General features: G+C 36.1%; 2 protein-coding genes across 2 annotated transcripts; both read right to left on the bottom strand.

Annotated features, from left to right (window-relative positions):
* Window positions 1-56: 56 nt before the first annotated feature.
* LOC147551136 (GDP-mannose 3,5-epimerase 1-like) lies at window positions 57-2,780 on the bottom strand. Its single transcript, XM_086666565.1, has 7 exons — window positions 2,477-2,780; window positions 1,589-1,996; window positions 1,364-1,457; window positions 1,145-1,274; window positions 897-1,029; window positions 568-775; window positions 57-470 (listed from the first exon to the last, which is right to left on the bottom strand). Exons 2-7 carry the CDS (start codon window positions 1,993-1,995, stop codon window positions 315-317), a joined length of 1,128 nt encoding a protein of 375 aa, XP_086522691.1. The 5' UTR covers window position 1,996; window positions 2,477-2,780; the 3' UTR covers window positions 57-314.
* A 14,834-nt stretch (window positions 2,781-17,614) lies between these two features.
* LOC147551135 (3-ketoacyl-CoA synthase 11-like) lies at window positions 17,615-21,262 on the bottom strand. The gene is made up of 2 exons (XM_086666563.1): window positions 20,254-21,262; window positions 17,615-18,505 (listed from the first exon to the last, which is right to left on the bottom strand). The coding sequence occupies exons 1-2, from the start codon at window positions 21,031-21,033 to the stop codon at window positions 17,723-17,725; spliced, it is 1,563 nt and encodes a 520-aa protein (XP_086522689.1). The 5' UTR covers window positions 21,034-21,262; the 3' UTR covers window positions 17,615-17,722.
* Between the last annotated feature and the right edge of the window lie 2,351 nt (window positions 21,263-23,613).

Here is a 23,613-nt window from a genome sequence, read left to right as displayed (position 1 = left end):
TTTAGTTTTAGTTTCATTTGGGAGTAGTAAAGATAAAGGCGAAAATTAGGGCGAGATTCAGATAAATGCAAGATATATTACTTGAAATTACACAGTGCAACAATAGAAGCTCAGCTAAAGCTTGACCAAAGAACAATATTTAAAACAACCACTCTTAAACCCTGAAAGAAAAAGAACAGGAACTTGCAAACAGGTTTGCAGTCTGAGTTATTGTTTCATACCCAAATCTTCCTTAATACAGAAATAACCCGATACTGGTCGAAAGGCTTGGCCACTCGGTTCATGGAAGTAAGAAAATTTAGACCACTCAAACTTCATTCCTTGCCGTCAGCTGCACGGAGGGATCCGAGTTGAACAGGTGCTTGTGTTCCGACAACTTTGGAAGATCCGTAAACGGAAAGATCAATTCCTTGGTTTTTCTCTTTCTCAATCTGTTCCTTGATCCAGAAGTATGTGAACCGAAGTCCATCCTATAAAAGTTTAAAACAGGAAGAGTTAAAGAGTGCCGAGTTTCATCTAGAGGCAAGTTGAATGACTTAAACCAAACTAGTTTTTTGCAAGTTATACCTTGAGCCTCATGGTCGGTGCCCATCCAAGTTTCTCCTTAATGAGAGTGTTGTCGGAGTTTCGACCCCTCACACCCTCTGGTCCGGGAATATGGTGGATTGGGAGATTCTTGTCCTCGAAGCCCAGAACAATCTCGGCCATCTCGTTCATGCTAACCATCTCATCACTTCCAATGTTAACTGGCTCCCGGAAGTCAGATTTGGTCAATCTGAAAAAGGAAACGAAGTCAAGCCAAATCAAGTATAATACAGTTTCGAGCTCTAGATAGTACGGATTGACGAATTATTACGAAGAATTTGAATTCAATGGATGCTGTAACAAAAGAATACCTGAGGACACCTTCAACGCATTCGTCGATGAAGGTGAAGGACCTGGTTTGCAACCCATCTCCCCACATTTCAAACTTATCAGTGGATGTTTGAGCCTTTCTACAGAATGCAGCTGGAGCTTTCTCTCTCCCACCTATGGTTCCAACATAGAAACATTAGCATATAGATATAGAGAACAAATTAAACAAACAAACTCGTGGCAGATAACAGCGGAAGGACTTAACTATCGGCAAAAGAAATTAGCTTACCTTTCCATGTACCGAATGGTCCGTAAATGTTGTGAAACCGTCCAATACGGCATTCAATTCCGAAGTCCTTAGTGTAGTGCTTGCACAATTCCTCAGTTGCAAGCTTCTCAAGACCATAAGCATCTTGAGGCTAAAAGAAAAACCAAACCCGACTATAGGTTAAGTTTTGAAAGAGTATAAATTAGCGTAAGTAGTCATTCGGGTTGTTTAAAAACAAACCTCAGCAGGCCAAGCATCAGCTTCCTTCAAGCTGACATTAGTTTCCAACTGCTTGAATTCAGGGTAGATACAAGCACTAGAAGCGTAAAAGAACCTGCAAATAGGGAAATTAGAGTAAATTACTCAGAACCCAGATTTTGTTTCCGAATAAACTATAAGTAAAGACAGAGAGCGAAATCAATTTAAAGAATCGAACTAAAAAATCATAGACTAAAAATGACAAACCTTTTGACACCATTAATCCTACCAGCTTCAAGCATATTGAAACTAATCATAGTGTTGTTATACATAATGACTGAATGATTAGATTGGATGAAACCCATTCCTCCCATATCAGCAGCAAGATTGAAAACATGATCGACTCCGGAAGTAACCTTCAAACAGTTATCCATAACCCTAAGATCAACAAGATGGAACTCATGACAGAACATATCCTCAGTCATGTGTTCATTCTTTTTCCAGTCTGAGGCTATAATGTAGTGACCTTCACTCTTCAAACGACGAGCAATGTGGGAAGCAATGAACCCACCAGCTCCTGTGATCGAAATCTTTAGCTTTTCGGAAGGCCAGTAAGGCTCTCTCACTAACTCGGCGTATGTGTATTCACCATAATCACCACCAGTACTCCCCATTCTGCAAATATAGTAACAACAAGGAACTTCAAATAAGGGAAACCTCAACTAGATTGAATTAAAAAATACCCAAAAAAAAACACAAATCTATACATTTCAGTATGAACATAATTACTAGATCCATGAAAATATACAAGTTTGAATAAACATAACAAAGATAAAGGGAATTACATATTAAAAAACTTAACAGAACCCATAAAAATTGGGAAATTATACAGGCTTCTAATTTTCTAATGAACAGAAGTGGAAACCTAGAAAACAGAGCAGGCATGACTATTCACACTCATAACTACTTCAAATCATCAAACAAAACACAACCCACAATTTTTTACCCCAATAAAACAATACCCATTACTCTAAATCAGATAAGGAAATATTAGAAACAAGAATCAATCACTCAAAATCTGAAACCCTTCTAGTAAAAGAAAAACAGAGTAAGGAGAAACCAGATAGAATTAAAAAGTTTGTAAGGGTATTTTACCTGAAAAACCTAGAATTAGAAGATTGAAAGAAGAGAAGAAGATATGCTTTTGTGTCTCCAAAAAAACTTGAATGGATCCCTCCTGTAAGGTTCTGTACTATTTATAGATTAATGGAATCCATTTTCTTGTGATTGAAAAAAGTTTTCTTATTTAGTTCTATTTGATCAAGTACATCTCGGGGCTACCATAATTTCGTAATCCAATCATCTCGACCATAATTTCATCATAATCTGGTAAAGTTGACCTAAAGAACAATTATTGGTCTTCAAGAAAAGTTAACTCAAGTTACTGTTTGTTTGACTCACTTGGAAGTGTGTAAAGAAAACCCAACTATGAAATCAACTGACAGAGTTAGTATAGTTCTAAAGTTGAAGAAAGTGATTAAGTGACTAGTGTTGTTTTGTTTACCCACGTTATACGCAAGTCAATAACTTGGAATGATAAATTTCGGAATTTAAGTGGGCAGAAAAAGGCCGTGAATAAATGGACCACAAAAGGATAACCATTGTACTAGCTAGTGTCATTCTGTCTTTTATTGAAAAATAAAATGTGATCAATTTGTAATTGTTGATTGCTTTTGTGCTTTTCCACAAGTAATCCTAAATGGTACAAAAATCATACCCTACAACACACTAAAGGGTGATGTGATCGACTCGGATTGATAAGTCTTTTTTTCTCCATAGCTTATCTAACTGAAACCAATAAAAGTTGAGACTTGAGAGTGATTTCCACTTCTTCTATGTAGTTTTTTTTTTATCTCAACTAATCAAATTTTTTTTTTCCTAGTTTTATCATTTCTTTTATTCCTGCGAAGAAACCAGAATATTGATAAGTTAGTCCTGAACAAATAGATAGATTTATCAACATCTATCCCATCAATGTTGAAATCTATCATGTCAGGAATCACAAACATTGTGGTAATCACAGATTGGATAAAATTTACTTGAAGGAATTAGATCTTGTGGTTTAACCTGTTTCATCTAGTTAAGCTTTGAAGGTAAGGGACCCCTGAGCCCAACACTGCAGGGAGTGTTAGTAGTCTTTAGTTCCTTTGTGTTCTAACCTTCTCTCTATTTCTTCCTATTTAATTTCTTTTGTTCTAACCTTCTCTCTACTTCTTCTTCTTTAATTTCTTTATTGTCCTATCTTTATTTCCACTCTATAATACCTATCATCTTCTTCTTTCTCTGTTAGTTTTTGCTCTCTTGTTAATATTCAGGTGAGGATAGGCTCCGGCGGCAGATCGGGGGAAGGGAATTACAGTCAGGGGACCACACGTCAACTTTCTCTCAACAAATGGCAAAATATAGCCAGGGGTTATATTTTGACAAATGGCATTCCTCTACCATTACGACGTCATATATAGGTAATCAATGGGGTATTGGGAAGCATCACAATTGGCTTTGAGAAATGGTAATACCACTTAAGGATATACCACTCAGATTTAGGTTTCAAGAGGAATTAAGACTGCATAATCCTCAAACAGGCTGGTTTGAAGTCTCATTCTTGCTCAAATTTCTAGGCACGGAGAACGAGATGCAACACGTAGAGGTACTTATATGGCTTGCATGCATAGAGCCCTTAATCGTATCATTACCCTCAAATCCCAAACACGCTAAACCTCTAATGGACAACACCGGTTCATCTTCTAACCAGGATAATCAGTCATCTCCTAAAACAGACATTAACATTAACTCCCAAACCATCACAAACACCATCGTCTCTCAGCTTGCTAACCAAATGGAAAACCATCTTAGCATTCCTCCTAATCAAGAACCAGTAGTCTATATTCAGAAAAGACTTACCCAATTTACAGACACAATGAACATAAACAAAAAGCTCATAGGAAGAATTTGTAGCCATCATTTCATACCCATTTACAAAATCCTTAACCAACTTAAAAGAAAATGGGAGGTCTCCTTTTCTTTCACCATTGAACCTATTCCTAACAGGATGAATTGTTTTATCTTTGAGTTCAAAGTGGAAGATGACAGAAACAGAGTCCTAATGAACAAGCCTTATGTGGTGTTAGATTACCTGCTTGTCTTGCATGCTATGGAAGTCAACACTGACCCTGCTACCATCCCTCTTCAATTTGATATCTTCACAGTGGTAATGTCCTCTATCCCACCATGTCTTCATTTTGAATCTGATCTTAGAGTCATTGCTAGCCCTTTGGGACATGTTCTTAGGTTCATTCCTTCAGAATGGACTACATTACCTGGAAATAAAGTAAAAGTTGAAGTTGCTTGGAATGTAACTAAACCTTGTCCTTCCGGTACAACGGTTCAATTAGAAGGAGCCACAACTAGGATCGAATATAGATTTTTCCCATTCCCTAAATCTACCTGTTTGTATTATAGGGTTATTGATCATTCCCCAAACCCTTGTCAACTACCAAATGATAACCTTACTAACAGAACACCAGATGTCCAGGTTACAACATATTCTCCTTTACCTGTTACCCTGGAAACATTAGTGGGATTTAAACCTAAATTAGAGAGTAACCCCCTTAAGAATCAAACCAAGAAATCACTCTCAACCTCGGTTCCTATAGGCACCCAAGTAGCAAACAACCCGATTATTATAGGCACCACTGAACCAATCAGTATAACCACACTCCCTCCTATAACAGAACTCCCTCCTATTATTCACACCATAAAAGCAACCCCTACAAATCAGTCAATGAGGTCAATTAATCCCAATTGGACCAAACAATTCTTGAAAAACCCAACCGACGATACTAACAAGCCTCCTCAGTTTCATGGGATCAAAATTAACGAGCCAATTACTCCTAACCAGTTACAAAGAGAACCTGCATTAGATCCTAAAGATAAAGGTAAGGGTAAAATGGATGATATAGATAAAGGGAAGGTAGCAAAGATTTCGGACTCAGATCTGAATATGGTTGGTGTTAGCAGAAGGGATAAGAGAAAACAAATATTAGATGATGAGAATTCAGTCAAATGTACAATTTTTGATGACTCAGACTCCTTGGTTGAGGGACTTGAACACTTTTGGAAAAGATATAAGGAGGATAAACATCTGGGGTGCTCTCATGTTTGGGATGAAGAACTCACTCAACACCTTCCTTCTTCCCTCCCTTCCCCTATGGTCAATGTTCACTCTCTCCCAAACATACCTAACACTTTCTCTGAAAACATTAACTTCGATTCCATCTATGGTTCAACTGAATCCCAGAAAGGACAACAGAGAAATAGGAAACAGAGGAATATCAAGCCAAAAATCCTAGTGAAGGATGTCTCTATCAAACAAGGTATTATCAACAAGGAGAATAACATCACTAATACAAATCTACAAAATCAAGGGAACCAACGGTCAAGAAACAATCAGGTTCAAGGAACAGCAGCACAAACTGTAATTCTTCAAGCCCCCCCTGCCAATGGTCAAGCCAATTCCTCACCACAGCAACCCAACAAGGTATATTTTCTCATTCTCAGCTTAAGTACTGCTTATATCTTTACAATGATTTCAAAACATCCTATTACTGTTTTTAGTTGGAATTGCCAAGGTTTAGGTACTAAAGCTACTAGATATCACTTGAAGCAGCTCCTTAACAAACATAAACCAGACCTCTGTTTCCTTTCTGAAACTAAACAGAAGGATAGTTATGTCAAGCTCATTATGAATCAAAATCATTACGAACAATGTATTATCCAAAGTCCTATGGGTCTCAGTGGTGGATTAGTGGTAGCTTCAAAATCTATATTAAACTTGAACATTATCTCTCAAAACAACAGATGGATACACCTCAAGGTCAACAATTCCATTGTGGAAACAGACTGCTCCATCATCTTTATATATGGTAGGGGTGTCAACGGGTCGGTTCCGGTTCGGGTATTTAACTATCCAGAACCGGAACCTATAAATCGTAACGGTTTCGGTTCTTGACGGTTCCGGTACCGGTACCTCAATCAAAGGATCCAGAACCGGAACCTTTAAAATTCTCGGGTACCCATCGGGTATCGGGTACCCATTGGGTATTCACAAAAGTATATCAAATATTTCTTAAAGTAGAAGAATTTGCATGAATCTAGTGAAAAGAAATATCATAAACGACATAGATCCTTAAATAAGCAAATATCTCGGGTACAATAGTTGATGAGTATAAGATATTAGAGATTAGGGGAATCAAGAAAGAAGAAATGAACCTTTATGTTATATTAACTCGCTCACTTTTGTGTTTTATAAATTAGTTTTCAACCAAGGAAAAGAGGATTTAAGAAATTTCATAACTTGGTGAGTTGGTAACTTGGTGAGAAAAACCCTGACGTACAAGAATACTAGATAATCTAGGGTATTTTTTCGTATTATCTCGGGTACCCATTACCCGTCGGGTACCCGGCGGATATACCCGATAAGGACCCGCCTCCTAGTCGGGTCCTTTCGGGTATACCCATTTAAGACCCGATTTCCTTAATGGATCTAAAACCTATACCCAGTACCTACCCATTAAGACTCGGGATCGGTTCGGTTCTCGGGTAAACGGGTACCCATTGCCACCCCTAATATATGGAGAGCCGGATAGTAGTAAGAAAGACAGTTTCTGGGGCTCGTTTCAAGATTATTGTAATTTGAATCTTGACAAATCCATACCTTTTCTGATTATAGGAGACTTAAACATTATTCTCCACTCTTATGAAAAGGTGGGAGGCAATTCTGTGGATATCTCTAAGATTAAGACTAGGAATAACCTCATCCATAATATAGGTCTTCTTGAAACCCCCTACCAAGGATCACCATTCACCTGGAAAAATAACAAGACTCAAAACCAGCTTGTCCAACAGTTGCTAGACAGGGCTCTGGCTTCTAATTCTTGGCTCCAGAATTATCCTTTCACCTCTGTAACTCACCTACCTAGATTAGGCTCTGATCATAATCCCATCATAATGAGCACAGCTAGAAACTCCAGATATGTTAGGAAACCTTTCAAGTATAACCCAGCATGGTTCAAGGATGGGGAATGTGCAAATATTATAGATAATCACTGGATGGAAGCTAATACTGACCACCCTTCTATTATGGTTCACAACAAACTCTTGGGTCTGTAGCCTCTTCTATCTCATTGGAACAGGAATCATTACAACCTGCTGCTAACTCAGATCTCTCAGACATCAAATCAGATACAATATTGTCAAAACATGGACCACTACCCCTACCTGTTAAAAACTCTCAATCATTTATTGGAAGAACAGGAACAATATTGGAAGTTGAAATCTAGAGATCAGGTGATATCCACTGGAGATAAAAACACAAAATTTTTTCATGCTCTAGCTTCCTCAAGACAAAGAAATAACTTTATAAAGGCCCTTAAGGATTCGTCAGGAGAATGGATTGTTAATCAAAATGACATGGAAGATTTACTACTCAATCATTTTAAAAATCTACTCACAGCCTCTTCACCTCCAGAGCCAACCTTTCTTGATGATATCTTTCATCAAGTGATTGATTCAGAAACAAACATCAAACTATAGCAATTCCAACAGCAGATGAAATAGCCCTTGTTGTCCACCATCTCAAGAGTGATAAATCCCCAGGGCCTGATGGGTTCTCTCCTTCTTTTTATCATCAAAATTGGGAGACTGTTGCTGATGACATTACCTTCATGGTTCAGGACTTCTTTCAAAATCATCAGATTGGTCAGCCAATAAACCAAACACTCATTGCTCTGATTCCTAAATCTAAATCCCCAACCTCTCCATCTGACTTCAGACCCATAAGCCTATGCAACACAACTTACAAAATCATATCAAAGATCCTTGCCAACAGATTAAAACCTTTACTGGATAATATAATCAGCCCATTTCAGAATGCTTTTATCCCAGGTAGGCAAGGTACTGACAACATTATCATAGCTACTGAAATAACTCATTCTATGGATCATATGAAAGGGAAACAAAAATATTTTGGGTTAAAGCTAGACATGTCAAAGGCTTTCGACAGAATAGAATGGAGCTTCTTATATAGAATTCTTCTTAAGTTGGGTTTTTCTGAAACTTTTTGTGAGCTTATCAAACAATGCATCTCTACAACAACCACATCTGTTCTTCTTAATGGTCATCCTGGTAACCCTTTCTCTCCCTCTAGAGGCCTGAGACAGGGGGACCCCCTATCTCCATATCTGTTCATTCTGTGTATGGAGGCACTAAGCAGACTTCTCCACAAGGCTAATACTAATGGTCTTATTCAGGGGTTTAAATTCAATCACTCTTCTGACATACTTACACATCTCTTTTTTGCTGATGATTGCTTACTCTTTCTTAAAATGGACATCCCAGCAGTTCATCACCTTGTAGATCTCCTGAAACTCTTTGGAGAAGCCTCAGGACAAGCAATCAACTTCCAAAAAAGTGGAATCTTCTTCAGCAGCAATGCTCCTAGAATGTTTTGTAGAATTGTGTCCAGAATTTTGAAAGTCAGGGACATTAACAAGGATAACCTGTACCTTGGTGTCAACATCTTCATAGGTAGATCAAAGATCAAACATTTCCAACCTTTGCTTGAAAAACTAAACAGTAAACTTAGTGTGTGGAAGAAAAAACTCTTATCTCAGGCTGGAAGAGGAGAACTCATCAAGTCCTCTTTAGCAGCTGCCCCTAGATACCAAATGGCCATATTTGATCTTCCCAAAAAGATCAAGAAGGACATTACTTCTCTTCAGAGGGAATTTTGGTGGGGATCAAAGGAAAACAAGAAGAAGATATATTACAAGAAATGGACAACCATCTGTAAACCAAAAGCTTTGGGAGGTATAGGACTTAGATGTATCCATAAAGATAATCAAGCTCTCAGAAGTAAACTGAATTGGGTCATCAAATCTAAACCAACAACTACCTGGGTTCAACTGATTACAGGTAAGTACAATTCTTCTAGACAAACAAATACTCCCACCTCCTGGTTATGGAAGTCTATTTTTAAGAATCAGGAAACCATCAATAACCTCATTATGTGGGATATAGGAGATGGTGCTTCAGTTAACATTTGGTCTGATAGTTGGGTCCCGGGTATACAGAGACTTGAGAAACCTGAAGATACAAAAGGTTTCATTAAAGTCTCCCAGCTCATTGATGATAATCACTCATGGAACCTCCAAGCTCTCCAAACACTCTTCTCTTCAGATATTATACAAAGAATTCAAGCAATTCCTATAGATGCACCTCATGACAAACAAAAATGGACTGTATCGAACTCAGGTGACTTCTCAGTTTCTTCTCTGTATAAACACTTAGCCTTTTCTCAAAACCAAGCTATTACCCAACCTACTTCATTTCATGCTTGGAAGGAATTATGGAACTTAAGAATTTATCTTGTCCAGTAGTAGGAAATATTATGGAAATGATCATAGGGAACACAGTTATACCTCCTTCATGCTCAAATTTCCAAGAATGGTTTTCACATTACAATGAGGCTTCGAACAAAGACAACAACAAACATCAATTAAGAATTATAGAAGAAATGTCTATTGCTCTCTGGCATATCTGGAAATTTAGATGCAACAAAGTGTTTCATGAAACAGAACCTCATCTTCCAACACTTATAGCCCAGGCTAAAAGCTTCATTCAATCTCAAACAGAAGCATTAAGAAGTTACTCTCTTAGTGCTATATCTAACCCAAATGTTTGGATTCCACCACCTTTGGGAGTAATCAAAATAAACTATGATGTTTCTTTTATGAAGTCTTCCTTAACCTCGGCTTTGGCTATTGTTATTCATGATCACACAGGAACAGAAATCGGAAGGGAGTCACTCCTCACCACCTCAAGGTCAGTAGACGAGGGTGAAGGGAAAGCAGCCGAGCTAGGCTTTTTGTGGGCACAGAAATATGGGTTTAGGAAACTCATTTTGGAGGGAGATTCGGTTAATGTCAACAGTTTTTTGAATGGTCTTCCCAGCTCGGTGCATTGGACTGCCAAGAATGTATTAAAGAAAATCAAGAGATCTTCCCCCTCTTTTGACTTGTTAAAATTTATGTATGTTCATAGAAACTTGAATGGGATAGCTAACTCTTTAGCTATTAGTACTAAAAAGAGTAGAACTAATGTAACATTTTGTACTCCTACTCTCTTGACTTCTCTTCATAGCCAATGGCGAGGCCACATAGGGGCATGTGGGGGCACATGCCCCCACAGCCCCAAACATGAACTCCTGTGGGTATGAAGTTCAAACTTCTTTCAAACCAAGCCAGGGCATATCACTAACCATAGACTTATCATTACTTCACCATAACTAACTCTTATCTCATGTTGGAACATTTTTTATGTTAGGAACCCAACGCGGCGTTCATCTTTGTCTTGGTCATAGTCGAATTCTTGGGACCAAATTTTTGTTAAGTCCGAAATAAAAGAGGAGTTGAATATGCATAATCGGGAGGAAACTCTTTGCCAGCGATATCGACAACCATCAAAAGAGATAGAAAAGAGAGTAAATTCGAGAGGGACGGAAGGAGAGTTGTCGGTTAAGATTAGAGATCATCATGTTAAGAGAGAGAGAGATAAGGAGACAAAGAAGACCTGTTAGTAGAGAGCCCTTTTGCCACAGGCAGGAGAGAAAGATTCCCCCTTTCTCACTTTACATCTCACTGGCTTAAAGTCCACAGCAACTACTTTATTTATACCCAAGTTCAATATTCCTGGGTTTGCACTTCTACGGAAGGATCAAAATTGGGACCTCCGCACTTACCAACTGGGCTACCAGTTGTTGGCGATATCTTTTTATGTTGTGTTCATAAGTAATGAGTCCTAATTTTTCCAATGGATTGGTTGAATGGTGTGTGAATATATAACTTTCTGTTTCACTTTTGACTCCAACTTTCCTTGTATATTTTTTTTGACATATGTAATTTTTATTTACTGACTATTGTCACTAAAACGTGCCCCCACAACTAAAACTTTCTGGCCTCGCCACTGTTCATAGCAACATTGTAACTCACTTTCATTTGAATGAATAGAATGCTATGACTGTTATAAAAAAAACTGAAACCAATTACATTACTGTCTGATCGTTGGTTGGCTCTAGTTCTAAAATTACTATTCACAATTTTGTTCAAAATGTTATTTAAGTGTTTTTCATGGTTCTGATAAAATATCAGACATCTTGTTATTAAAGATTAAATTTTGACTGAGGTTGTGAACTTAACGAACTATACATGTAGCTACTATGCCTGAGACACCTAAAGTTTCACAACATAATTTGTTTAGGATAATTCGGGTCATGAACTTTTTTGTATTTAACGAAAAAATATTCAATTTTTCGCAGCGACTGTATTGATTTTGGTTCAATGTAGATAATCAATATCTAAAAAGTTCACTTGAGGCAACAATTAAGAAAATCCAACATGTAATTTATTTCCAAATTTATATTGTGAGCTCTAATTAGATGTGTGCTCGAAAGTACTTGAATCAAATTTGAAATCTCCCGAGTTCGAAATAGATCCATTACCAACTGAGTTATAAGTTGTTGACTACTCCTAATTAAATAGTCATGTATTTGTTTTCGATTTATTAAGATACATAAATTTATAAAGTATTAGTCTCCTTGAGTTTCTCATGGAATCAAATTGTCCTAATAACACCCAACCCTTCCTTTTAATTGTTATGCCACCATCTTGAATAATTGAAAGAAGAGAACAAAGTAGTATTTGTCTCTTGGTTAAATTATTGAGATTCTCTTCTACCAGCAATTGTATGTTCTCTTTCAACAAAAAAAAAAGAAACAATTGTATATTCTTTTTAGTGTGGTAGTTTAATTTTGAAATATATTCTCTAAATTTTGAATTTAGACAAACACATAAAAATTTTGTACATGACACAAACACATAAATATTTTGTACATGACAAAAGAATTTGAAAATAATTATGTACCATGGTACCAGTAACCTTTAAATATGTGGCTTTTTATCGGTGTTATTTGTATGGTTTCAAATTTAATGCAAATTTTTATTTAGAACGGTTTAACCATGTTAAAAGTCAATCTTCTATACTTTTTTTTCCTTGTCGTATCAAAATAAATGTCATCATAAAATTGAAAAAGCCAATTAGTGTGACTTGAGATCTAGTCAAGTGGGAGAAGAGGTGGCACTGTGGCCCTAGGGGGGAGAATATTCTGTGGACATTCCTAAACATAACACGTTGAATATTATACCTTATAAGCGAGCGGTGAAGAAAAGCATATGAGATTATCACAAGTGGGCTTATATATATGGTGAGAATAAGGTATTACGTTATCGCTGGATATTACTCTCAAGAATTTAATGGGTCGGGAACCACAAAAGCTAAATTACATTAGACAAGCAATTTATATTTCAGCTATTAAATTTTGAGAAAATATACTTAATTTGTACAGCTAATAATAGGTTATGGGTACACTAATTATCTTATTAAGGAAAATATAATAGTGAATTATACCAATATTCTTTGTTATAAATTCCGCTGGGCCTTCGGGCTATAAAAAGATTTAGGACTACTGCATGAATTTAAACATGTTAGAACTATCGTGCGACTCCATGCTGCAATCAAGAAAGATTTTTGAATTTCAATTGTTGAACTTATGATAAATTTTTTTTATCGAAACAAAAGGTTAAAACCTACTAATTATCTCTAAATAGATATTGGTTAAGAGATCGATAGAAGAAAGTCTGCAAAAGTAGATCTATTCAGACCTAAATAAAGATCAACTCTTCATCAAAGTGAAAAAATCTAGGGTTATTTCCCTAATGGCCCCCAACTTTGTGACCAGCTTCCCGCCTGGCCCCCTACTTTACAAGAAATACCCATATGGCCCCCTAAAACCGTTAACTTTAACTTTCCGTCACTCTCTCTCCTCCATCTCTTTTTCTCTCTCTGCCATGTCACGCCACCTCATCTAGTAGGCCACCTCATCACCATCTCCGGCAGAGGTCGCCAGCCGGCCAAATTTCCGGCCGGCGACCTTCAAACTAAAAAAAAAAATTTTTTTTTTTTTCTCTCTCTTCCTCTCTCTCTCTCTAAAATTACTCCGGCGAAGGGAGACCTTCGCCGGAGTGGTCTGTTCTTGAAGAACAGATAAAATTTTTTTTTTTTTTTTAGTTTGAAGGTCGCCGGCCGGAAATTTGGCCGGCCGGCGACCTCTGCCGGAGATGGTGATGAGGTGGCCTACTAGATGAGGTGGCGTGACATGGAAGAGAGAGAAAAAGTGATGGAGGAGAGAGAGTGACGGAAAGTTAAAGTTAACGATTTTAGGGGGCCATATGGGTATTTCTTGTAAAGTAGGGGGCCAGGCGGGAAGCTGGTCACAAAGTAGGTGGTCAGGCGGGAAGCTGGTCACAAAAGTGGAGACTAACTGAACTCACTTAAAAATGAATACTATTGATTTTTTATAGGTTTGGAATAAGATTTGACACGAAACAAAGAGCAGGGCCGTGCAGTGGGGGGTGCGGGCCGTGCGCCCGCACAGGCCCCCCCACTACAAAGGGTCATTTTCAAATTTTTGGCCATTTATTAAACCTATTAAACCGGGAAGGTTATAGGATTAGGATGAGCTGTGAAGTAGCTCAGCTAGTGCACCGTTCATCTCTTGGGCTAGAGGTCTTGGGTTCGAGTGCTACCAGTAGCACTTTCTCTTAATTTTTTTTTTGGAAGAGGTCACATTGAAAAGTTAATGGTCAATGATTCAAGTGGTATAATATACATGTCAACAAAGAAAAATGGTATAATATATAGTATTTTCATCCCAAAGCCAATAAGGATAAGAAAACTATTCTCTAACTATCACAATCGCGCAATTTGTTCTTTGACACATAACTTTCTTTTTAATCCTTATTTTTTTCTCCTCCTCTCTAAAATTTCTCATTCTTTCTATCATATGAATCTCTATCCAAACTCTCATTATCATTCATAACTAAACTATAATTTAATGTGTGAGATGAAAAAGTTAGCCACAACCCTGACATACACAAAAGCAACTGAATGCGTAGAAAAATTTAGATTTTACGTTTGCTTATACAAGGGGGGGCCAACTAAAAAATTTGGCACCGGGCCCCCGGATTCTCAGACACGGCCCTGACAAAGAGTACTACAGGTTTAGTTGTGTCAGTATCCAACTATAACATAATACCTTAAAGGATTCGTTAAACTAAAGTGATAATGAGCTTGAGATCTAGATCTATTTGGAGTTTGATCACTCATTCGATAGTCAAAGGCAAAACAAAAGATTAATGGACGATATTTCGCAAGGAAGCTTTGGACTATTTTATTATATTATCTTTAGTTAGATTAATAGCCCTAAATTACTAGTTGATTTATTAGTAAATTAGAGCAGGTGTTATTAGTGTTAAAAGCAAATAAAATAAGAATAATAAAATAAGAATAATAAAATAATAATAATGGACGATATTTCGCAAGGAAGCTTTGGACTTTTTTATTATATTATCTTTAGTTAGATTAATAGCCCTAAATTACTAGTTGATTTATTAGTAAATTAGAGCAGGTGTTATTAGTGTTAAAAGCAAATAAAATAAGAATAATAAAATAATAATAATAGGTGTTATATAAAGCCACAACAGACTGTCATTTTCGTATTTAAATTATTGACACTACTCGGTGGGAATTCAACAAATAAGTGGGTAGAGGAGATGATCCATCTCCCATACCTTATCAATTTATTTTGGATGCTGTTTTTGAAATTTTATGGCAAACTTACCTAATATATCATATAGGAATAATTATTTTATAAGAACTTAGACAATAAGACAAGTACATCTTTTGTGGTACCCGGCGAACCCACCTTATAGTAGGGCTCTTTTTATTGGAGTTCTAAATTAGGGTATACATGTCTGGCCCAAGTAAACTTGCTCTGTGCCCATAATACCTCTTAGAGCTTGGACCTTATTGTGAGGCTTCGAGTGAGGCTATGTTACATGGGATACTGGGCTTGGGCCATTCCAATGGGTCAGAATATGTAACCACCTTCCCGGCCTAAAGAGATTTTATGGCACCAACTAAAAAAAAGAGATTTTATAGCACAACCACCATTACTCTTCACCCTTTTCGGTGTGGCCAGGATAAATTTTCTTTTTTACATAGACGTCAAGAATCTTTACCTTTATTACAAGGCATGGATACATCACGACTGTGTAATATGTAGATATTTTATGAATATACAATATACAATATATATTATAAATTGAATAAGACCTATTTTTATCCTTAAAGATATCTTGGGTCCTAATGACTGTAAAGATCCTTGAGGCTATTGTACTGCCTTCCAGAAGCGGAGCCAAGATTTCGTTTTAGGCAGGGCTGACTCAAGTTGAGTTTGGTGTATGAAATTTTAAGGCATTACTACTTATGAAAGATGGTGGATCTTTTTGTTCGATTACAATTGTTGTCTTCTTATTGTTTTACAATTACTGTCTTCTTATTATTTTACAATAAGTTTCTATTTTCTACCATTAGACATACATAAAATTTGGAAAGCGAAGAAATTCTTTTGAAATTGGATTCGCGATAAAACACAAAAATAAGACATAAATTCTTCTGTCTTACCAAGTAAATTGAACAAAAGATGGTAAAATACTAAGTTGTCGTGTACGAAAAGGAAAGACTCCGACAAAGAAGACTCTTTCCTTCACTACAACAACTAATAAAAAGAGAAAAGAAGAAAGACGAAGAAGAATAGAGAAAGATGAAATCTAGAAGAGGAAAGATGAAGTGAAGGGAGATAAAAGATAATAAAAAATTTAAGAACAAAGTAAAACAAAATAAGTGCAAAATGAATGGGGGGTAAAACGGCAGTTGATTATGAGTTAAGGGTAAAATTAAGATCTATATAACAAATGACATAGGTTTTGGTGCCATGTCATAACTTTGATTTTGTAAATCTCGGTCGTACAATTTTCTTTTGTAAATCATGGCCCTTCATTTTAAAAGATAAAGACATAAAATCAAAATAAACAACCCACTTAGGTGAACCCGAACCCATGACCTAAGATGCACTAAGTAAGCTTCTTACCAGCCGAGCCATCTCACATATTTGATCTAACTATGTTGCGGAAGATATAAGTCTAACGCAGGCTATAGCCTGGGTCAGTCTTCACATGCCTCCGCCCCTGCTGCCTTCGAAGTCCATTTATTCTTGGAGTATTATTTATATCTTTGATAACAAAAATTCAACAAATCATAAATTTATATTTCTACTGAGAATCAAACCTGAACCTTTTGGGTTTTGGAGTGGTGCCCAACCACTACAAAGACCGATGGGGGACAAAAGTTATTTATATTAGAAATCGAGTATTCTAGTGTGCCTCCTAGGGCATGATATTATTTTTTGTTCACCTAATAAAACATTTTTATTTATAAGACTAATCCACAGTGTCTATAGTCAAAACAACTTCCAACAAATCTTCCTTGGGATTTATAAAACTTTCGAATTGAAAAGTTAAAAAAAAACTCCACAACTTCCTAAATTAGTTAAAAATTTGATTTCGCTTGTTCGCTCAATTCTATATAATAATTTGTGGGCTTCGTAAAGAAGAGTAGCTTAATTCGCTCATCAACTCTCCTAACAATATAAAATCAACAAGGCTACACAACCAGCCTCTTGGGACTCCCACTTGAACCGCATGTGAGAGAAACAAGGGTTTCTCTCTCCACGATTCAAGTGGGTGTCCTACAAGGTGGGTTAAGTATACTTTTTGTTAATCAATAAGGTTTCATTTATATATCATGTAAGGGTTTATTGAGCTTACTCCCTCGTCACTAATTGGTAATTGAGTTTACCCTCCCTCAATGATGGGTAATTGAGCTTACCCCCTTAGATTTACTATTTTTTACAAAAACACAAAGGTTGTGTTTGGCGTATGTGAAATAATTGTAACTACCAAGAGCAATTATTCTTGAAAGTGATTCCTATTAGTTATTTCACCTTACTCTATTGTTTGATTTGGTCGCAAATATAATTACTAAATACTTGTTTTGTTTGTACATTATTAATTTTACGATTTTATTATCAAATGGCAAACATGTCCTTAACAAATTTGACAAAAATTCTAAATTCAAAGAGGTAAGCTCAGTTACCAATTACTGAAGGGGGTAAATGCAATTACTGATTAGTGTTGAGGGTGACTTAGTGTTGAGGGGGTAAGCTAAAAAAACCCTATAAACATTGCATACAAGTCATTAAAAGAACAAGCACTTCAAATTGGTCTTACAAAAGTTGATAAAACCTAACTATATAGTAGCATGAAATGTTCATGACAAAATGGAAACTTCTCTAGGTACATAAACAGGAAACAAATGAATCTCATCCATCCATGGGTTCTTCTCCTTCGCCGGATTAATCGTTTTCAAAGCTCTCCATACTGCACTATTACACTTGAACCCCGATCCAAAAGCTATTTGCCATGTTCGATCTCCTTTCTTAATCCTACCCTTAGCTTCAGAGTAAGCAAGTTCATACCATAATGAACTACTTGATGTATTTCCAAACCTATTTAAAGTCATTCTTGATGGTTCCATATGATAATCACTTAACTCTAAATTCTTTTCAAGTTCATCTAAAACAGCTCTCCCTCCAGCATGAATACAAAAATGTTCAAATGCTAGCTTAAAATCTGGTATATATGGTTTTATCTTCATTTTTAGGATCTTTCTTCCTACCAATGTCCCAAAAAATAGTAGTTGTTCTGATAAAGGTAGGACTAAGGGTCCTAAAGTTGTGATGTTTGTTTTTAAGGCCTCCCCAGCTACTGCCATTAAGTCTTTCGATAGGGCAACTCCAATGTTTTTAGCTTCATCTTCTTCTTGGAATACACAATTGAAAGATCGGTCGTCTGCACCTTTGTGAGTTCGAACGGTGTGAATGAGTTGGTATTTGGAACGGTGACGGTCAGATGATTTGTTTGAGAGAAGAACTGCTGCCCCACCCATTCGAAACAAGCAGTTCGAAACGAGCATTGATCGGTTATTACCGAAATACCAATTTAGGGTTATGTTCTCCATGCTTACTACGAGCGCGTAAGAGTTTGAATGTACCTGTTATTTACAAAAAAACAAATGATGGGTAAGTTGAGATATAACTAACTATACGAGTATTTTATGGTAACTCTTGATAATATTTGGACTTAAATTAAAATAAAGAAACACCCTTTAATTGACTATTGATGTTCATTAGGTATGCCTACCCCATGATCTTTAATTTTACCATATTAGAACATGGGTCTTACAATGTAAACTCTAAATCAGATTAATGACTGTGTTTGGTTGTTTCACTAGAATCATTTAAGATAAAAACGTTTCCTTTGACCTCTATCGTCCGCTCTGTACTAGTGGTCTCACTTTGTTAGATTAACGTATCAATCCCTTAACAAATTAAGGGTTCTTTTCCCAAAAAAAAATATGAACAAGTGATATCCATCGCTTATTAAATATTAAAAGTCCGTTCTTCAAAAAAAAAAAAAAATATTAAAAGTCCGATAATTTTTCGACGAAAATTAGAAAGAATTTACTTTTTCACTATAAAATTGAGACCACCCCCACCCCCACCCCCATAAATCAAACATTAGAAAGTCTACAATTTAATGGGCGTATAGATAGAGAAAGGTGGCCCATATTTATTAGGGGTGCATGAGACATCCATCAGCCAACTGTTCTAAGAGCAACTCCAATGTGGGGCTCGGGCTCCCAATTTTGGGAGCCCCTGAATTTTGGGAGCCCCGGGGCTTAGAGCAACTCCAATGTTGGGCTCCCAAATCTAAATTTTGTACATGTGTGGTGTAAGTGTGTGAGGTTTGTGTTTTAATTTTCACCCATTAAATTTTGGCTCTAAAAAATGATTATGTATTTCGATTATGTATTTCGATTATTATGTATTTGATTTTCAATCTATGAAGTGTGTTAAGAAAAAATCAAAGAAATTCTATTTAAAAAAAATATAATAAAAAATGATTTACATTTAAAAATTACACCAAAAAAATTAAATCAGAAAAAGATTAAACAAAATAATAAAAAAAAAAAAAAAACAAAAAAAAAATTAAACATGGGGTGGGTCCCCCCACCCCAATTCAACTGTTGGGAGTCCCCAACTAGCCGTTGGGAACTCCCAACGGATAGAATATGGGGCTGGGAGCCCCCAGCCCGGGCTCCCATTTGGGAGCCCGGGAGCATGGGGCTCCCAGCCCCGGGGCTCCCGGGTTGGAAAGGAGGGGCTGGGGCTGGGGCTCCCAAAATTTGAATTTGGGAGCCCCAGCCCGGCAACGTTGGAGTTGCTCTAAGGCATGTACAATTAATATTATCATCGTAATTTGCTACCTGGCTAACACCAGTCCATGATATATTCTGTGGTAGATTGGTAGGTAACCTACTAACCATACCTTATTAATACATGTATACACACAAAATATATACTGTAGTAGATAGTAAAAGGTTCCTTATAAGTTCTACATGGAGTAATTTTTCTTTTCGCAATTCACACTAGGCTTTCATAGGCTCTAAAGCGTAAGAATATAACCAAGTACAAATATTCAAAGGGCTCTTCGGAGACTTCACAAAGGTCCTATATTCGTAATATACAATCGAAATATGATTCTTAGTCCGAAAACGTGCCTAATCCTGGCCATATTGCTGACATGGAATTAACATAGTAGAAAATGAGCATGTCACGCCAGCATACGGACTTTTTAGTGGCATACTTTTTGGCCACATAGCACCCTTGTATGCAAGTGCAGCTAGACAAATTGTGCTATTATGAGAAAAAAAAGATTGAGAAAAAAAAAAAGACTAACCTGAAGGAGCTGTTTGGCAAGGTCAATAGAAATAAGTCCAGCACTACAACCCATACCACCAAGATTATAACTCACAACATTACTCCTTAACTTATAGTGATTAACAATCATGGCTGATAGAGAAGGAGTTGGACAAAATAAACTACAATTCACTATCACTATTCCAATATCTTTAGCCTTCACCCCGGTCTTTCCCAACAATTCGTCAACTGCCCCAAACATAACCATTTCAGCTTCTTTCCTAGCTTCCGCCATACACGGGTTCGGTGGAACCCGTAAAACCGCCTCTGGTAAATACGTCGATTGACCCAACCCTGATCTCTCGAGAATTTTCTTTTGAAATTCCAAATTTTCCTTGGAAAAGTTCCCCGTTAACGTAGACCGTTCCACAAATATTTCCCTAGTACATTTTCGTTCTGGTTCTGGCTTATAACACGAAAAATTAACTAGGTATATTTTTCGGGGCCTAGACATAAAGTATAGTGTAGCTATAAACACTAATAGAACAGAACATAAAATTACAGTTACAAGATTGAACTTCAGTTGGTTCCAGAGTTGAACTAAATCAACGTATTTTAGGGACGAAATACGAACCGATGTGATGATAATTAGAGGTGTTAATAAGAGATACATAGCATGAGAGATCAAATAATGGTACCCAAGTTTGACATATTTGAGTTTAATTGATGAAAGGAGATCAGGAAGCTTATTATTAAGTATCTTGGGTTGAACTTGAATTTGAATAGAATCAGAAACTGGGTCTCTTTTGATTTGACCCATAATTTGAAATTGACAAAGAACAGTACTTGTTCTGTTTTTGCAGAACTTGGAACCAGAAATTGTAAAAGTTATGAGAGAAGATGAAGATTGAGGTGAAGACAAATGGTGGGGTTTGGTGAGAGAATAGAGAGAAGAGGAAGAAATTTGATTGGAAGTTTTAGAAGAAACTGAACACACTAGATTGTGAGAATATGTTGGGGACTGGTCGGATTTTATAGGATTAGAGAGAGAGGGAGAGAGAGAGAGAAATGAATTAGTATGATTGGTTAATTGGTGTAAAATTTAATTCTCCACCCAAAGAAAAGGATTAAGGTTGATGACATTTGTGCCCTCTCACATTAATTTCAATTAAAAAATGCTATTCAATTTTTTTGAGAAATTGAGTACCATCTATTATAGTCACCACAATGGAACTGATACATCGACGATATACACGATAACTGACTAATTCAAACTCTTACAATAACGGACTTAGAGCATCTCCAATGGGTGGCACTAAAAAGGAATCTTCACCAAATTATTTGTTGTTTTCAAATTTTTGAACTCAAAGACAGAACACTAAAGCTCCCACCACATCACTATTCATCACACTAAATTTCATTTTTATCATTTTTAACACTCGTTTTACTAAAACTAATTGAAATTACAAGACTTAAACTACAAATTAAAACAAATACGACATTTTACTAAAACTACAAACCGAAACAAATACGACATTTTACTGAAACTACAAATTAAAGCTAATACGACATTTTATTATAACTACAACATTTTACGAACAACATTTACGAAAGCTACAAATTGAAACTACTTTGTTAATACGGAGGTAAATCGTCATCTCCTTTGTCACCTCTGCATCAACCGCTATAGCCACCTCCACCTCCATAATACTTCAATTATGTGTTATTAAGGGTATAAATAAAAATATTTAAGGTAATTTTTTTCCCGAATATTTGACTGAAACGTCTAATTTTCTTTTTTATTGTAATTTAATTAAGTAATTAAAATTCTCATGGTACCAAACACACAAAAAAGAAATATTAAAAGAGTTAAAAGAAAAAAAACAAAAAAAAGACTAAAACAAAACAAAAAAACAAAGACAGAATCTAAAGAAAATGACATATGACCCATGGCCGGTCACTGTGTCACCACATTGGTGGTTTTTGGTGATCTCCATTGCCATTGGGTGTCCCCTTCCTACCATAACGCCAAATAATGACGTTATAGAAGGCCATTGAGGATGCTCTTATAGCCCAACTAAACTATGACTTAAGCCCAACAACATTATTTATACCTTAATAATTGAAGTTCGACAAATTATGGAATCCACTTCCTTTGAGAACCAAACCTGATACTTCTAGGATTTTGAAGTTTATGTCAAAGATAGAATTGTATATAATCCATTAATTTCTAAAAGAGAAAAACTTCTCGAGTCAAACTGTAACTACATCAAAATTTATAGGAAAGAGCAGTCCAATTATATCTAATATGAAAATTTATTAGTAATCCAACCATACCAAGTAATAAACACTTGGGCTAGATGGTAATTACTATGTTTTAGACTTATCCGTGGCTTTTAAATAATACTAGCATTTGTATACCACTCAACATTTGGTATCTCAAATAGGAGATAACGTTGACATAAACTCCAAAATCCTGGAGATCCCAAGTTCGATTTCCAAAAGAAGTGAATTCCAAAATGGGGAAGAAGACATGGAGAACGGAAAGAATGGAATTCAGTGCCGGCATTTGTATTGCCGTTACTTTAATAGTATATGTATTATATTTTGAGAGTTTTTTGCTGTTTACGCTTCTCTGTTATGTACGCTTGGTTTGTTTAATGCTATGCTATTTCATCAAAAAAAAAAAAAAAAAAGAAGTGAATTCCATAGTTTATTGAATTTGAGTTTTTAAAGTATAAATAATGTTGTTAGGTTTTAGGTCATAGTTTAGTTGAGTTTTAGATCATAGTCTAGTTGGCCTATAGCCTCGTTCTTGTAAGAGTTCAAATTAGACGGGTATCCGTCTTTGATGTATCAATGTCATTTAATGATTATCGTAGATCGTAGTCAATTTTCAAAAAAGAAAACAGTTGTATACCTGTGTTAGACATAAACATATATTTGAAATGAATTTTAGTTGCCCGACAAAGAGAAGTTTGACTTGTGCTCATCAACAACTATGGCTTTCATGTAACTTGACTTGTGTTAGTTTTTCAACAAAAAAGAAAGACTTGTGTTAGTTAGAAGAGACTTCTTTATTTTTGTAGGAGTAATCCCTTTAAGTTTCTTAGTTAGTTGGTACATTTTTTTTTATCAACTTTTAGAAATTTGACTACGATGGATTTTAATTTTTGAAAGTTGATCACGCAATCGTTATAAATAAATTAATACATTAATAAAATATGATAAACACAATAACAGTCTAATTTAAATTTTTAAAAAACATGTATAAATTTCAACTAAACAAATAGTCTAAATTTATATTTTTGATAATCTAAGCTCAATAAATCATAGAGCTAACTTCATCCAATTTGTTACTTCCACATTCTAAAAGTAAATTCACTAACACAGTTGTTTA

This window comes from Eschscholzia californica, unplaced genomic scaffold (assembly GCF_041429995.1).
Source record: "Eschscholzia californica isolate CP2 unplaced genomic scaffold, dmEscCali1.0.p SCAF_3, whole genome shotgun sequence".
In the NCBI taxonomy this organism is placed as follows: Eukaryota; Viridiplantae; Streptophyta; class Magnoliopsida; order Ranunculales; family Papaveraceae; genus Eschscholzia; species Eschscholzia californica.
The sequence above is the reverse complement of the archived record's forward strand: the minus strand, read 5'-3'. Positions and strand labels throughout refer to the sequence as shown.

Coding starts and splice junctions, on each gene's coding strand:
- LOC147551136 (XM_086666565.1), bottom strand. CDS start 1,995: ATGGGGAGTACTGGTGGTGATTATGGTGAATACACATACGCCGAGTTA. Junction 1,030..1,144: donor ACCATTCGGTACATGGAAAG/GTAAGCTAATTT, acceptor TTGGAACCATAG/GTGGGAGAGAGAAAGCTCCA. Junction 471..567: donor CACCGACCATGAGGCTCAAG/GTATAACTTGCA, acceptor AAACTTTTATAG/GATGGACTTCGGTTCACATA.
- LOC147551135 (XM_086666563.1), bottom strand. CDS start 21,033: ATGGGTCAAATCAAAAGAGACCCAGTTTCTGATTCTATTCAAATTCAA. Junction 18,506..20,253: donor TTGCCAAACAGCTCCTTCAG/GTTAGTCTTTTT, acceptor TGTAAATAACAG/GTACATTCAAACTCTTACGC.